Here is a 15,672-nt window from a genome sequence, read left to right as displayed (position 1 = left end):
CATACTTTTACATGTAGCTGTCCAGTTTTCCCAGCACCACTTATTGAAGAGGCTGTCTTTTCTCCACTGTATATTCTTGCCTCCTTTATCAAAGATAAGATGACCAGATGTGCGTGGGTTTATCTCTAGGCTTTCTATCCTGTTCCATTGATCTATATTTCTGTTTTTGTGCCAGTACCATACTCTCTTGATGACTGTAGCTTTGTAGTATAGTCTGAAGTCAGGGAGCCTGATTCCTCCAGCTCCGTTTTTCTTTCTCAAGATTGCTTTGGCTATTCGGGGTCTTTTGCGTTTCCATACAAATTGTGAAATTTTTTGTTCTAGTTCTGTGAAAAATGCCAGTGGTAGTTTGATAGGGATTGCATTGAATCTGTAGATTGCTTTGGGTTTTAGAGTCATTTTCACAATGTTGATTCTTCCAATCCAAGAACATGGTATATCTCTCCATCTACTTGTATCATCTTTAATTTCTTTCATCAGTGTCTTATAATTTTCTGCATACAGGTCTTTTGTCTCCTTAGGTAGGTTTATTCCTAGATATTTTATTCTTTTTTGTTGCAGTGGTAAATGGGAGTGTTTTCTTAATTTCACTTTCAGATTTTTCACCATTACTGTATAGGAATGCTAGAGATTTCTGTGCCTTAATTTTGTATCCTGCTACTTTACCAAATTCATTGATTAGCTCTAGTAGTTTTCTGGTAGCATCTTTAGGATTCTCGATGTATAGTATCACGTCATCTGCAAACAGTGACAGCTTTACTTCTTCTTTTCTGATTTGCATTCCTTTTATTTCTTTTTCTTCTCTGATTGCTGTGGCTAAAACTTCCAAAACTATGTTGAATAATAGTGGTGAGAGTGGGCAACCTTGTCTTGTTCCTGATCTTAGTGGAAATGGTTTCAGTTTTTCACCATTGAGGACGATGTTGGCTGTGGGTTTGTCATATATGGCCTTTATTATGTTGAGGAAAGTTCCCTCTATGCCTACTTTCTGCAGGGTTTTTATCATAAATGGGTGTTGAATTTTGTCAAAAGCTTTCTCTGCATCTATTGAGATGATCATATGGGTTTTCTCCTTCAATTTGTTAATATGGTGTATCATGGTGTATCATGGTGTTAATATGGTGTATCATTGATTGATTTGCGTATATTGAAGAATCCTTGCATTCCTGAGATAAACCCCACTTGATCATGGTGTATGATCCTTTTAATGTGCTGTTGGATTCTGTTTGCTAGTATTTTGTTGAGGATTTTTGTATCTATGTTCATCAGTGATATTGGCCTGTAGTTTTCTTTCTTTGTGACATCTTTGTCTGGTTTTGGTATCAGGGTGATTGTGGCCTCGTAGAATGAGTTGGGAAGTGTTCCTCTCTCTGCTATATTTTGGAAGAGTTTGAGAAGGATAGGTGTTACCTCTTCTCTAAATGTTTGATAGAATTCGCCTGTGAAGCCATCTGGTCCTGGGCTTTTGTTTGCTGGAAGATTTTTTTTTAATTTATCATTTATTTTTGGCTGCATTGGGTCTTCATTGCTGCGCGCAGGCTTTCTCTAGTTGCAGTGAGCGGGGGCTGCTCTTCGTTGTGGTGCGTGGGGGCTACTCTTCATTGCGGTGCGTGGGCTTCAGTAGTTGTGGCTCGCAGGCTCCAGAGCGCAGGCTCAGTAGTTGTGGCACACGGGCTTAGTTGCTCCACGGCACATGGGATCTTCCCGGACCAGGCCTCGAACCTGTGTCCCCTGCATTGGCAGGCGGATTCTTAACCACTGTGCCACCAGGGAAGTCCTGTTGGAAGATTTTTAATCACAGTTTCAATTTCAGTGCTTGTGATTGGTCTGTTCATATTTTCTATTTCCTCCTGGTTCAGTCTTGGAAGGTTGTGCATTTCTAAGAATTTGTCCATTTCTTCCAGGTTGTCCATTTTATTGGCATATAGTTGCTTGTAGTAATCTCTCATGATCCTTTGTATTTCTGCAGGGTCAGTTGTTACTTCTCCTTTTTCATTTCTAATTCTATTGATTTGAGTCCTCTCCCTTTTTTTCTTGATGAGTCTGGCTAATGGTTTATCAATTTTGTTTATCTTCTCAAAGCACCAGCTTTTAGTTTTATTGATCTTTGCTATCGTTTCCTTCATTTCTTTTTCATTAATTTCTGATCTGATCTTTATGATTTCTTTCCTTCTGCTAACTTTGGGGGGTTTTTGTTCTTCTTTCTCTAACTGCTTTAGGTGTAAGGTTAGGGTGTTTATTTGAGATGTTTCTTGTTTCTTAAGGTAGGATTGTATTGCTATACACTTCCCTCTTAGAACTGCTTTTGCTGCATCCCATAGGTTTTGGGTCGTCGTGTTTTCATTGTCATTTGTTTCTAGGTATTTTTAGATTTCCTCTTTGATTTCATCAGTGATCTCTTGGTTACTAAGTAGTGTATTGTTTAGCCTCCATGTGTTTGTATTTTTTACAGAATTTTTCCTGTAATTGATATCTAGTCTTATAGCGTTGTGGTCGGAAAAGATACTTGATACGATTTCAATTTTCTTAAATTTACCAAGGCTTGATTTGTGACCCAAGATATGATCTATCCTGGAGAATGTTCCATGAGCACTTGAGAAGAATGTGTATTCTGTGGTTTTTGGATGGAATGTCCTATAAATAGCAATTAAGTCCAATCTTGTTTAATGTATCATTTAAAGCTTGTGTTTCCTTATTTATTTTCATTTTGGATGATCTGTCCATTGGTGAAAGTGGGTTGTTAAAGTCCCCTACTATGATTGTGTTACTGTCGATGTCCCCTTTTATGGCTGTTAGTATTTGCCTTATGTATTGAGGTGCTCCTATGTTGGGTGCATAAATATTTACAGTTGTTATATCTTCTTCTTGGATCGATCCCTTGATCATTATGTAGTGTCCTTCTTTGTCTCTTGTAATAGTCTTTATTTTAAAGTCTATTTTGTCTGATACGAGAATTGCTACTCCAGCTTTCTTTTGATTTCCATTTGCATGGAATATCTTTTTCCATCACCTCACTTTCAGTCTCTGTGTGTCCCTAGGTCTGAAGTGGGTCTCTTGTAGACAGCATATATACGGGTCTTGTTTTTGTATCCATTCAGCCAGTCTGTGTCTTTTGGTTGCAGCATTTAATCCTTTTACATTTATAAGGTAATTATCGATATGTATGTTCCTATTACCATTTTCTCTTTTTTTGAATTATTTATTTATTTATTTATGGCTGTGTTGGGTCTTCGTTTCTGTGCAAGGGCTTTCTCTAGTTGCCGCAAGCGGGGGCCACTCTTCATCGCGGTGCGTGGGCCTCTCACTATCGCGGCCTCTCTTGTTGCAGAGCACAAGCTCCAGACGCGCAGGCCTAGTAGTTGTGGCACATGGGCCTAGTTGCTCCACGGCATGTGGGATCTTCCCAGACCAGGGCTCGAACCCGTGTCCCCTGCATTGGCAGGCAGATTCTCAACCACTGCGCCACCAGGGAAGTCCACCATTTTCTTAATTGTTTTGGGTTTGTTATTGTAGGTCTTTTCCTTCTCTTGTGTTTCCTGCCTAGAGAAGTTCTTTTAGCATTTGTTGTAAAGCTGGTTTGGTGGTGCTGAATTCTCTTTGCTTTTGCTTGTCTGTAAAGGTTTTAATTTCTCCATCAAATCTGAATGAGATCCTTGCTGGGTAGAGTAATCTTGGTTGTAGGGTTTTCTCCTTCATCAGTTTAAATATGTCCTGCCACTCCCTTCTGGCTTGCAGAGTTTCTGCTGAAAGATCAGCTGTTAACCTTATGGGGATTACCTTGTGTGTTATTTGTTGTTTTTCCCTTGCTGCTTTTAATATTTTTTCTTTGTGATTTTGATAGTTTGATTAATATGTGTCTTGGCGTGTTTCTCCTTGGATTTATCCTGTATGGGACTCTCTGTGCTTCCTGGACTTGATTAACTATTTCCTTTCCCATATTAGGGACGTTTTCAACTATAATCTCTTCAAATATTTTCTCAGTCCCTTTCTTTTTCTCTTCTTCTTCTGGGACCCCTATAATTCAAATGTTGGTGTGTTTAATCTTGTCCCAGAGGTCTCTGAGAGACTGTCCTCAGTTCTTTTCATTCTTTTTTCTTTATTCTGCTCTGCAGTAGTTATTTCCACTATTTTATCTTCCAGGTCACTTATCCGTTCTTCTGCCTCAGTTATTCTGGTATTGATCCCTTAGAGAAGGCTTTTCTAATCATGACACAAAATCCAAAAGTCATAGAAGACTGACAGATTTAAATTTAAAAACAAAAACAAAAACAAAAACCTTTTTCTTGTGGATGAAAAATGTCACCTGCTTTTTCAGTAAACCAAGGATGTTGAGGCCATCAAGCCAGCATGGCCACCTGCAACAGTGCACCCTGAGGGGACTCAGAATGGATGGAGAAAAGCAGGATATTGGCCCTAGATAGTTAAGATGCCTGTCAAAGGCATGATTTCAATGAGCCCAGCCAGACTCTTGCCTCTTCCCATACATAGAAAAGTGCTACAGTCATTAACTTGAGATGTCTGGTCTTCTTTTTTTTTTTTTTTTTTTTTTAACATTTTTATTGAAGTATAATTGCTTTACAATGGTGTGTTAGTTTCTGCTTTAAAACAAAGTGAATCAGTTATACATATACATATGTTCCCATATCTCTTCCCTCTTGCATCTCCCTCCCTCCCACCCTCCCTACCCACCCCTCTAGGTGGTCACAAAGCACCGAGCTGATCTCCCTGTGCTCTGCGGCTGCTTCCCACTAGCTATCTATTTTACATTTGGTAGTGTATATATGTCCATGACACTCTCTCACCCTGTCACATCTCACCCCTCCCCCTCCCCATATCCTCAAGTCCATTCTTTAGTAGGTCTGTGTCTTTATTCCCATCTTGCCACTAGGTTCTTCATGACCTTTTTTTTTCCCTTAGATTCCATATATATGTGTTAGCATACTGTATTTGTTTTTCTCTTTCTGACTTACTTCACTCTGTATGACAGACTCTAACTCCATCCACCTCATTACAAATACCTCCATTTCATTTCTTTTTATGGCTGAGTAATATTCCATTGTATATATGTGCCACATCTTCTTTATCCATTCATCCGATGATGGACACTTAGGTTGCTTCCATGTCCTGGCTATTGTAAATAGAGCTGCAATGAACATTTTGGTACATGACTCTTTTTGAATTATGGTTTTCTCAGAGTATATGCCCAGGAGTGGGATTGCTGGGTCATATGGTGGTTCTATTTTTAGTTTTTTAAGGAACCTCCATACTGTTCTCCATAGTGGCTGTTTCAATTTATATTCCCAGCAACAGTGCAAGAGTGTTCCCTTTTCTCCACACCCTCTCCAGCATTTATTGTTTCTAGATTTTTTGATGATGGCCATTCTGACCGGTGTGAGATGATACCTCATTGTAGTTTTTGATTTGCATTTCTCTAATGATTAAGGATGTTGAGCATTCTTTCATGTGTCTATTGGCCATCTGTATTCTGGTCTTCTTTAATTAACAGTAATCTTTTGATGTTCTGACTACCTGGTTTTTGTTGCAAAAAACCCTGTATATCGTGGCTCCTCCTTTACCTCTTTGGAGCAGTCCCTCAGAGCTCTCTGAGAAGCTGTCTTCTGGGCTAAGTCCTCAGTTTCGTCCACCAAATAAAACATAATTCTCAACTTTTAGGTTGTGCATTTTTTCAGTCAATAGTCTACTGAAAGATACTATAAATAAAAGTAAAAACAAACTACAGATGAGGAGAAAAGATTTGCAACCTGTATAGCAAAGGATTTTTCTAAAATGTAAAAAGAGCTTCTACGATTCAATGAGAAATAAACAAGTAATTGACAGAAGAGGAAATGTAAATGGCCCATCAACATATGAAATGATTGTCATTCAACTTCATCAGTGAGTAGGGAAATGCAAAATGAAACAATGAAGTATTTTTTTCATCTATCAAATTTGCAAAAATAAAACATAAAAATATAATATCCATTAATACCAGGTAATTTTATTCATGTTGCTGGGAGTGTAAATTGTTACAGATTTTGTAAAGGGCAGATTTGATGGTATCTATTAAAATTTTAAATGTGAATATCTTATGATCCGGAAGGTCCACCTTTAGGAATATAGCCTAGAGAAACAACTGTACATGTTCATAAAAAGCATACAAAAAGAATGTTCAGTGCAGCATTGGTTATGGAACGAAAAAAAATTTTTAAACAGTCTAAATTTCCACCAATAGGGCAACTAAATGAGCTACAGTACAACCATACCATGGAACTGTATTTGGCAGTGTAAAAGAATGAGTTAGATCTATATATACTTACATAAGCATGTTGTTAAGTGAAAAAAAGAAGTTGAAGAATGATACACAGATCATGATGCCATTTTGTATAAATCTGCCCCTTCCCAGTAAAACAAACATTTTTCTCTCTCTCTCTCTCTCTCTCTGTTTATAGAAGCAGAGAAAAAAGTCTACACGAATAATCAATAAACTAAAAATAGTAACTAGTATTAGTAGTTACCTCTGAGGAGGGTAGATTAAGTACATGTATTGCTTGCATAATTAAAAATAAATTTTTGGGACTTCCCTGGTGGCGCAGTGGTTAAGAATCCGCCTGCCAGTGTAGGGGACAGGGGTTCGAGCCCTGGTCCGGGAAGATCCCACATGCCGCGGAGCGACTAAGCCCGTGTGCCACAACTACTGAGCCTGCGCTCTAGAGCCCGTGCTCTGCAACAAGAGAAGCCAGCACAATGAGAAGCCCGCTCACTGCAATGAAGAGTAGCCCCCGCTTGCTGCAACTAGAGAAAGCCCGTGTTCAGCAATGAAGACCCAACGCAGCCAAAAAATTTTTAATTAATTAATTAATTTAAAAAAATAAAAAGAGTTGAAAAAATTTAAAAAGAAGCAGATAAAGTGGATATACACTGCTCCTTTAAAAAGCTTTTCTGAGCTGGGAAAAAGATAATGCAGTGTCTAGAGGGAAGCAAGAAGGTCACAGGTGAGTTTTATGAGGATGGGAGAGATGACAAGGGATTGAACAGGAGCAGAAGCTTCCAGGATGGAGAGGAGGGGGCAGATGTGAGAGAAATAGACAATAGTAACCAATTGATGCGGGGGATCTAGTTCAGTTTATAAAATACTAAATGCCTACTGTGTGCCAGGTACAGTGTGAGGTGCCAGGGCTACTGAGGAATAAGACACAGTCTGTAGTTAAGGAGCTTGTAGTTTAGTAGAGGGGGCAAATATGTATACAAACTCTACATAATGTGGTAAGTACAGTAACAGAGGTATGTGGAGGGGGCCTGTGGGAACAGGAAGAGCAGCAATCAAGCCTGGCGGTGGGAGTATAGGGTGCAGGTTGCTGAAAGGGGAGAGGAGGTGATCAGGAATGATTGGGCTAAGTCTTGAAATCTTGCAGGATGAGTACAAGGTAGTGACCTAGCTTAGAGTGGGTATTCAGTACACATTTGTTGAATGAATGAATGATATATACATTGATGGGAAAAAGAAAATAAACACCTCTAACTTTTCGTCATTTAAAACCAAAAGTATCCAACTCACAGACATAGAAAACAAACTTATGGTTACCAAAGGGGGAAGCGGGGGAGGGATAAATCAGGAGGTTGGGATTAACAGATACGCACTACTATAGACAAAATAAACAACAAGGACCTACTGTATAGCACAGGGAACTATGTTCAATATCTTGTAATAACCTATAATGGAAAAGAATCTGAAAAAGAAGATAATCTGAATCACTTTGCTATGCACCTGAAACTAACACAACATTGTAGATCAACTATACTTCAAACAACAACAACAAAAAAACCCCCAAAGTATCCATTGAAGGTTTCAGCTAGGATGCTGGTGAGGGTGGAAAACAGTCTACAGTGTGTTGAGGAATGAACGAGAAGTAAAAATAAATAAATGAGTAGATTATTCTTTCAAAAAAAATTTCCATCCATGCATTAAATATTTATTGGGCACCTATTATACGCCAGACCCTGTGGTAGGTGCAGAAAAGAAACTTGACTGCTAAGGGAAGAAAAGACACAGGGCAGTAGTTGGGGAGAAATGTGTGGTTGAGGATTGGGCTGTGGAAAGGTCGTTTTTTTTTTTGAGATGAGGGAAGACTTAAGCCTGTTTATAGGTTGCGGGAGGGAGTAGTCAGTAGTAGGTGAGGAGCTGATAGATGAAGCCAGCTTCTCAAAGAGGCTGAAAGGAATAAGATCAAGTACACAAGGGGCTGTGGACCTTGAACAGGATGAGGGACCCTTCATCCTCAGAGACCAGAGGGGAACAGGGAAGGGGAGGGAGTGAGGTGGGTTGGGGTAGTGTGAACCTGGTGACCTTGATTTTGTTGATAAAGTAAAAGATAATACCGTCTTGTGAGAGGGAAGGGGTCATGAATAAGTTCTGGAGCTTGAGGAAAGTGTTGAAAGTTTGGCATGGTCAATGAAAGCAGTAGGAAGGGAGCCAATCAAGGCCGAGCAAAAGGATTGTCATGTTGTTTTAAAGGCCTTTGTGAGGTTGGAGGCCAGGAATTTGGGTGCCAAGACCCAAAGTTTTTGTTTGTTTGTTTAATATTTATTTATTTTGGCAGTGTCGGGTTTTAGTTGTGGCATGCAGGATCTTTAGTTGTGGCATGCACGTGGGATCTAGTTCCCTGACCAGGGATCGAACCCGGGCCGCCTGCATTGGGAGCGTGGAGTCTTACCCACTGGACCACCAGGGAAGTCCCCAAGACCCAAAGTTTTGTGATTGCTTCGAGTCAACTTCAGCAGCAGTGGTGTAGGAGCAGAGAGCAGATCCTGAAATTTATTCAGCCCAGCAGTTTTGCTAGGCAAGGAGGGTAGAGAGCAGGGGTGTGGTGGGACATGAGTTGATAGAAGAGTGTTTTGGACAATCAGTTATGGGGGTCAGCCTGGGCCGAGAAGGAGATGAGGCCAAGAGGGGGTTGATATCCTGTGAGATAATGGAGAGGTCAAGGTACCAGAGGATTCTATGAGGTGAAAGATCAGGTTTAGGCGGACTGAAGGCATAGGAGAGCTGGGAAGTTGTGCGGTGGTGGTCAGATAGTGGGGTGTTAGAAGCTGTCTTGGGTGAAGCTGGCCTGGCAAACGGTATGATGTGTAGGTGGCTGAAGTAGAGGGAGCTTGAGGCGATCAAGGAATAAAGAGGCTGAAGGTTGATGGCCTGTCCGCAAGCACGTTGCAGTCACCGAGAACAGGGGGAAAGACAGGGTCAGGCACCACCAGAAGAAGATGGAACAGGCCTCAAATGGAGAAAGTTGTTTTACGCTGAGGTAGAGGAGTAACGCCCTAGAAGTGGGGCTGAGGGGCTACCTGAATGCCCACACACTGAGCCCAACGTACACAGGTTGTGGGAGAATAAGAAGCCTACACAGGGGACTTCCCTGGTGGCGCAGTGGTTAAGAATCCGCCTGCCAATGCAGGGGACACGGGTTCGATCCCTGGTCCGGGAAGATCCCACATGCTGCGGAGCAACAAAGCCCGTGCGCCACAACTACTGAGCCTGTGCTCTAGAGCCCGCGAGCCACAACTACTGAGCCCGCACGCCACAACTACTGAAGCCCGCGCGCCTAGAGCCCGTGCTCCACAACAAAAGAAACCACTGCAATGAGAAGCCCGCGCACTGCAACGAAGAGTAGCCCCTGCTCGTCACAACTAGAGAAAGCCCGCATGCAGCAACGAAGACCCAACGCAGCCAAAAAAAAAAAAGAAGCCTGCATAGGAGGGGGCTGCCAGGCAATGGGGTCCTCAGGGTTGCAGGGTCCTCAGGGGAGAATTAGGTTACCACTAGCGTGAAGAGGTAAGGCAAGTTCTGTGAAGAGGAAGATGATATAGGCCAGCACTTCTCAAACGTTAAAGTTGCATACAAGCCACTGAGGCTCTTAATAAGATGTAGATTCTGATCCTGTAGGTCTGGGTTGGGGACTGGAGAGTCTGGATTTCTAACAAGCTTTCAGGTGACCACAGTGCTGCCGGTTCAAGGACCCCACACTCTGAGTGGCCAAGATGTAGGCAATTTTGTTTACCGTGGTTCAGGGGTTTCAGAGGGCACAGTGGACGTTTTTGAGGGATGATGAGTCCATGAGGAGAGAGTGGAATAGCAATGAGCATAGAGGGAAGAGGTGACTGGAGGGATGGAGTAGATTAGCTGTTGTCACCCTGGACACTGTTCCAGTAGACCTGACCTTATGGTATCTTGGCTTTGCCTGAGATGGTGCTGTTCAAGTATAATGTCTGTGACCAGGCCTTCTGGGTTTCAGCAGGGGAGCTTCTGACAGCTGCTGCGTTTGCACTGAGGACTGGCACGTGGGAGAAGGAGACTGGGATGACTTGCGGGTGTCTAGGAAACGGATAGGAGACAGTGATAACTGAGGCCATGGGAGTGACCAGGACCACGCAGGGCTAACGGGCATGTGATGTGTAGAATGACAACAAAAGATGGTCCAGGATGGAACTTCAGAGATGAGCCAACAATTTAAGCTAAGGCAAGTGAGAAAGAAGAGTTATTATAGAGGTAGGAGCTAATGGTGACAGTGAAGCCAGGGGACAGTGTTTCAAGAAAGGACTGGTCAACATTATCAAGAAAGATGACAATTGAAAAGTATTCACTGAAAGGTAAAATTACTATTTTTCCATAATATCTCTGTCTAGGAAACCCAAAATAATCAACTGAAAGACAATTCTAATGGATAATGGTTCTGCAAGGTAGCCAATTTCAAAATAAACATGCATAAAGCCATAGACTTCTTATCACCTGACAATAACCAAATAGAAAACATTATGGAACAGAAGACCCTTTTCACAGTTAAAAAAAAAAACAACCTTACTACATCCTACCCATAAGACCCTATATGATCTGTCCTCTGCTACCTTGCTTGCTTCATCTCTTATTCTTGTATTTCTTGAGGTGAAATTCACATAACATAAAATTACTCTTTTAAAGTGAGCAATTCAGTGGCATTTAATAAATTCACAATGTTGTGCAACCACCACCTCTGTTTAGTCCCCAGACATTCTCATCACCTCAAAAGGAAACACATTAAACAATAACTTCCCATTCCCCTCTCCCCTCAGCCCCCAGTAAGTAACCATTATTCTGTTTTCTGTTTCTGTGAATTTGACTATTCTAGGTACCTCATAGAAGTGGAACCATATACTATTCGTCCTTTTGTGTCTGGCTTCTTTCACTTAGCATGATGTTTTCAAGGTTCATCCATGTGGCAGCATGTATCTGAATTTTCTTCCTTTTCATGGCTGAGTAATATTCCATTGTATGATATTCCACACTTTATCAGTTGATGGATGTTTGAGTTGTTTCCACCTTTGGGCAGTTGTGAATAGTTTATTGTTCTTCCTTTGTTCACTACTTCTGCTGCTTAAACTTGTCAAGCTTGTTTCTGCCTTAGGACAATTACATTTGTTATTTCCTCTGCCTGGAATGCTCTTCTCCCAGATTCTCCATGACTGTCATTCTCATCCTTGCAGCTCAAATGCCACATCCTCAGAGAAGCCTTCCCTGATCACTGTATTTAAAGTAGCTGAACTCTCAGCCACTTTTTATCCCATTATCCTACTTTATTGTCTTCATAGTACATATCATTGTCTGAAATGAATAAGAAATAGTGTCTAGACCAGGGCTTGTTTTGTGCCTTTGGCCCCTTAACCAAACAGTGAGGCATATGGGCTCAGAATAACATTTTTAAATGCCTAAAATACATCAATTATACCAAAAAATAGTTACCAAAATATTTTAAAATTGTGATATAGTAATCTGTGTGCTTCTCTTTTAATCCCTGAAATAACAATATCTATATGCAGGTCTAATAACTATTATACTTCAGAAGTTGTGATGATTATAAATGCTATTTTGAGATATTTGCAACAACTGTAATAGGAAACAAAAAATATTGGTGATTTCTATTGGTTATGAAATCACAGGCACTGCTGAAGTGACTGCAGATTGTTACCTACTTTTGTACCTGAAGAAACTCTAAACTTCAGTTAGAGCTTAGTGAAAAAGATGCGGTTTTTTCCTATCCAAGTTCATGGATCCTATGAATTCTATGCATAGACCCCTTGGAGGTCTGTGGACTCTGGTTAAGAATTCCTACCCTGAAAAGTAAAAGATAAACAGTAGTGAGGAGGAGGGGTAGAGTATATTGGAGCTGGGTTTTGTAGGAGATGGAAGACATCATAGTAAGCCAGGAGAAATGGGCTGGAAAAAAGCTGCCTTTGGGTGTGAGGGGTGTAGAAATTTCCAGTTGAGAAGGATATGAGGGAAGCAGCATCTCTGAAGGGGAGTCAGGTGTCATTTAGAGGAAGGGAGCATTTTGTGAGGAGGTTGCCTATAGGAGTAAGGGATTTTTGTTTACCATGGGCTGGAGTCCAGTGAGCATGACAGAGTGGGATGGGGGAGACGGCCCCTGAGGGAAGATGAGCCGTTGGGAGCAGGGCTGGGACCCTTACTACATTCCAGATACCATGCCGGACACTGAGAATATAAAGATGAATAATACTCTAGTTATGGGACTTCCCTGGTGGCGCAGTGGTTAAGAATCTGCCTGCCAGTGCAGGGGACACAGGTTTGATCCCTGGTCCGGGAAGATCCCACACGCTGCGGAACAACTGAGCCCCTGTGCCACAGCTACTGAGCCTGTGCTCTAGAGCCTGCGAGCCACAACTACTGAAGCCCACGCACCTAGAGCCCGTGTCCCGCAACAAGAGAAGCCACTGCAATGAGAAGCCCACATACTGCAACGAAGAGTAGCCCCCACTCACCGCAACTAGAGAAAAACCCGCACACAGCAACGAAGACCCAATGCAGCCAAAAAATAAATTTAAAAAAAAAGACTCTAGTTATAAGATAAATACGAGGGATGTAATGTACAACATAATAAATACAGTTAACAGGGCTGTATGTTATATATGAAAGTTCAGAGACTTAATCCTGAATTCTCATCAAAAGGGAAAAGTTTTTTGTATTTCTTTAATTTTGTACCTGTATGAGATAATGGATGTTCACTAAAGTTATTGTGATAATCGCTTCATGATGTAAATCACTATGCTGTGCACCTTAAAACTTATACAGTGCTCTATGTCACTTATATCTCAATAAAACTGGGAGCAGAAACAAAAGAAAATGCAGGAAGAAGGGGAAAAATGAATAAGACAAAGATGAGTCATCCATTTAGGATTAGTCTAAACCAAATACTGTTGGTTGACTGGCTGCTTTGGCTGGTCTGACGATGCATCTCTTCAGAGACCCTAAGAGCCAGAGGCATTAGCAGAAAGATAGGCTCAGGGTATCACTAGAGATTCAGGGGAAAAAAAGCTAAAAATGCATTGTTTTCTTTCCTCCTTTGATCCCTTTTGTAGAGCAAAAAAAAATGAAGGAAAAAAGTTATGTAATGGAGGGAAAAAATGTAGCAGTGCCATAATTAGATCACTCAAATGAGCCTGTCACCTGAAAATTAATTGGATAAACCTAAGGGATGTATTACCCCCCCGCCCCCACTCCTAATTCTTCAGGAACCTTCTAAGGATCTCTGCAGCCAACAGATTCTTTGATGCTCTTACCCTTCAGAACAATGTTTGGCTCATAGGGGTCAAAGGAAGAAAGAAAGGACTATATATTTAGATTTTTCTCTGCGGCTCCAGAGGTACGCAGCATCTGGCTCTCTCTCTATGTAGCTCTCAGAATCTAGAATTCTGTGATTTCTTTTTTAAAAGGCTCTTTTGCCTTCTCTACTAGGGGGATCTTTCACAAAGGCTCAGGGTGGGAGCTGCTGCTCCTCCTTCAATTGCGTTCCCTTCCCGCAGTGGTCGCTGCAGACTCCCTCTCGCGGGCCAGATGATAAACCCCTTCCAGTTTGAAGGGAGAAGCCCTGGGGGGGAGGCAGCGGACAGACAGGGAGATGAGAACAGAGGCAGGGCGGAGGCTAAGTGACCTAGCTAGAGCAGGAAGAGGCTGCAGGGGCGGCAGGAATGGCCTGGGAGAGAACAGAGACGCTTCCCAGGACAGAGAGAAGCAGAGAACTGACTCTCGGCTAAGACCCCTGGCAAGACTTGGAGCCACACGGGAGCACCGTGCCTGGATACTCAGTGAGCTGGGGGGGGGGGGCGGGGCGTGCAGTGTGTGTGTGTGTATGTGTGTGTGTGTGTGTGTGTGTGTGTGTGTGTGTGTGTGTGTGCGCGCGTGTGTTCAGGTTGTGCAGACGGGACTATCTTTACCAAATTTTGTCCGAATATGTAGATTTTCAAGTCACAACCTTAGAGGAAATGAGAACTGGAAAAATATCTGGACCTTAGGGGAGCGCCTCGAACCCAGGAAGATTGAGCAGAACCCAGTGTGTTCTGGAAGATTCCCCAGCAATGGGTCAAGGAGGGGTCCTGACCGCCACTGGGTACCAGCTTGAGTATTAGGCGCTGTGGGGGAGACACAGGAAGCGGAGACATGAGCCCAGCCTGGCGCGCAATCAGCCCATCCACAGATACTGCCAGTGGGCTCCACACTGCATCGGGGCTCCGTGGGGGCAGAGAAGGGCCCTTCACTGTCCCTGCCCTTCACAAGGACACAGTCTATTTGAGGGAACACTAATCCTTGTGAAGCAACAGTAAGCGATCCAATAGCATAATTCTTTTTTACACTCCTGGGTCACAGAAGGGATTTCTGGCGTAACTGGGGAATTGTGGAGGAGATCGGCATTCATCCGAGCCCTGAGGCCTGGGAGGGCAGGATTGGGATGAGAAGAGAGAAATGCACATTCTAGAGAGAAAGCGCACTGATGGGCATATGGTTGGCTCATGTGGGGACCAAAGAGGTGGACAGTCTGACGGAGTTGGAGGCCCACTGAGAGGAGATGGAGAAATCCAGCTGGATGGGGAGAGTCAGATTACCAAGGACATTTTCAACTTCTAAAAGAGTTTCGAAGCCTATCAAAATCCAGGTTTTTGAAGTGGTCTGGCCATTTCCCTGCTCTCTCCTTTAGCTACAAGCCCATTGTGGAATTCATCGACGCCCAATTTGAGGCCTACCTGCAGGAGGAGCTGAAGATCCTCAGGGTACTGCACACCTACCATGATTCCCGCATCCACGCCTGCTTGTACTTCATCGCCCCCACGGGTCATTCCTTGAAGTCTCTGGACCTAGTGACGATGAAGAAGCTGGACAGTAAGGTACCGAGGCCTGGGAGGCAGGGACGAGGGCGGGCGGGAGGCAGGGCAAGCTGGGCTCCCTCCTTCTGGTCTCTTGTGCAGTGCAGATGCCAGAGCTCAGGAGAGGTTGTGTGGCGTCCTCATCCTCTTCATTCCCTGTCCCTCCACAAAGATGGTGTTAATTGATCCAGCACCTGAGTTGTATGCTTTGTGATGTTTTCTCAGCACTGGGCATGAGTCTTCCCTGAGCTGTCTTTCTGCCCTGATCCCTCTTGGGAATAAAGGTGGATGCAAGCCAGACGGCTGTCTGGGTCTAGGGCCTTAGGCTTTGGCAATGCAAAGGTGTTTTTCCTTTGTCCTGATGTTAACTGACCTTTACTAGAATCAAACATGCGAACTTGACTTCAAAAGTTACTATTCTTATTGTCAATAATAATTTTATCATAGCAGCTAACATTTGTTAAACCCTTATTATATGTCACCACTGTAAAA

The 15,672-nt window shown here is 42.7% G+C and overlaps 1 protein-coding gene and 1 long non-coding RNA gene across 12 annotated transcripts in view; one reads left to right on the top strand and one right to left on the bottom strand.

Annotated features, from left to right (window-relative positions):
• LOC309652119 overlaps window positions 1-15,672 on the bottom strand; it is a 424,346-nt gene that overhangs the window by 98,452 nt on the left and 310,222 nt on the right. The window lies entirely within an intron of this gene.
• SEPTIN6 (septin 6) overlaps window positions 1-15,672 on the top strand; it is a 70,642-nt gene that overhangs the window by 27,704 nt on the left and 27,266 nt on the right. For all 11 annotated transcript variants that reach the window (XM_082445545.1, XM_082445547.1, XM_082445550.1 and 8 more), the window contains one exon: window positions 15,015-15,201. In XM_082445545.1, the coding sequence (XP_082301671.1) occupies window positions 15,015-15,201 (187 nt within the window). The remainder of the gene's footprint in view (window positions 1-15,014; window positions 15,202-15,672) is intronic.

Source organism: Balaenoptera physalus (assembly GCF_965194825.1).
Source record: "Balaenoptera physalus genome assembly, chromosome: X".
Taxonomy (NCBI): domain Eukaryota; kingdom Metazoa; phylum Chordata; class Mammalia; order Artiodactyla; family Balaenopteridae; genus Balaenoptera; species Balaenoptera physalus.
The sequence above is the reverse complement of the archived record's forward strand: the minus strand, read 5'-3'. Positions and strand labels throughout refer to the sequence as shown.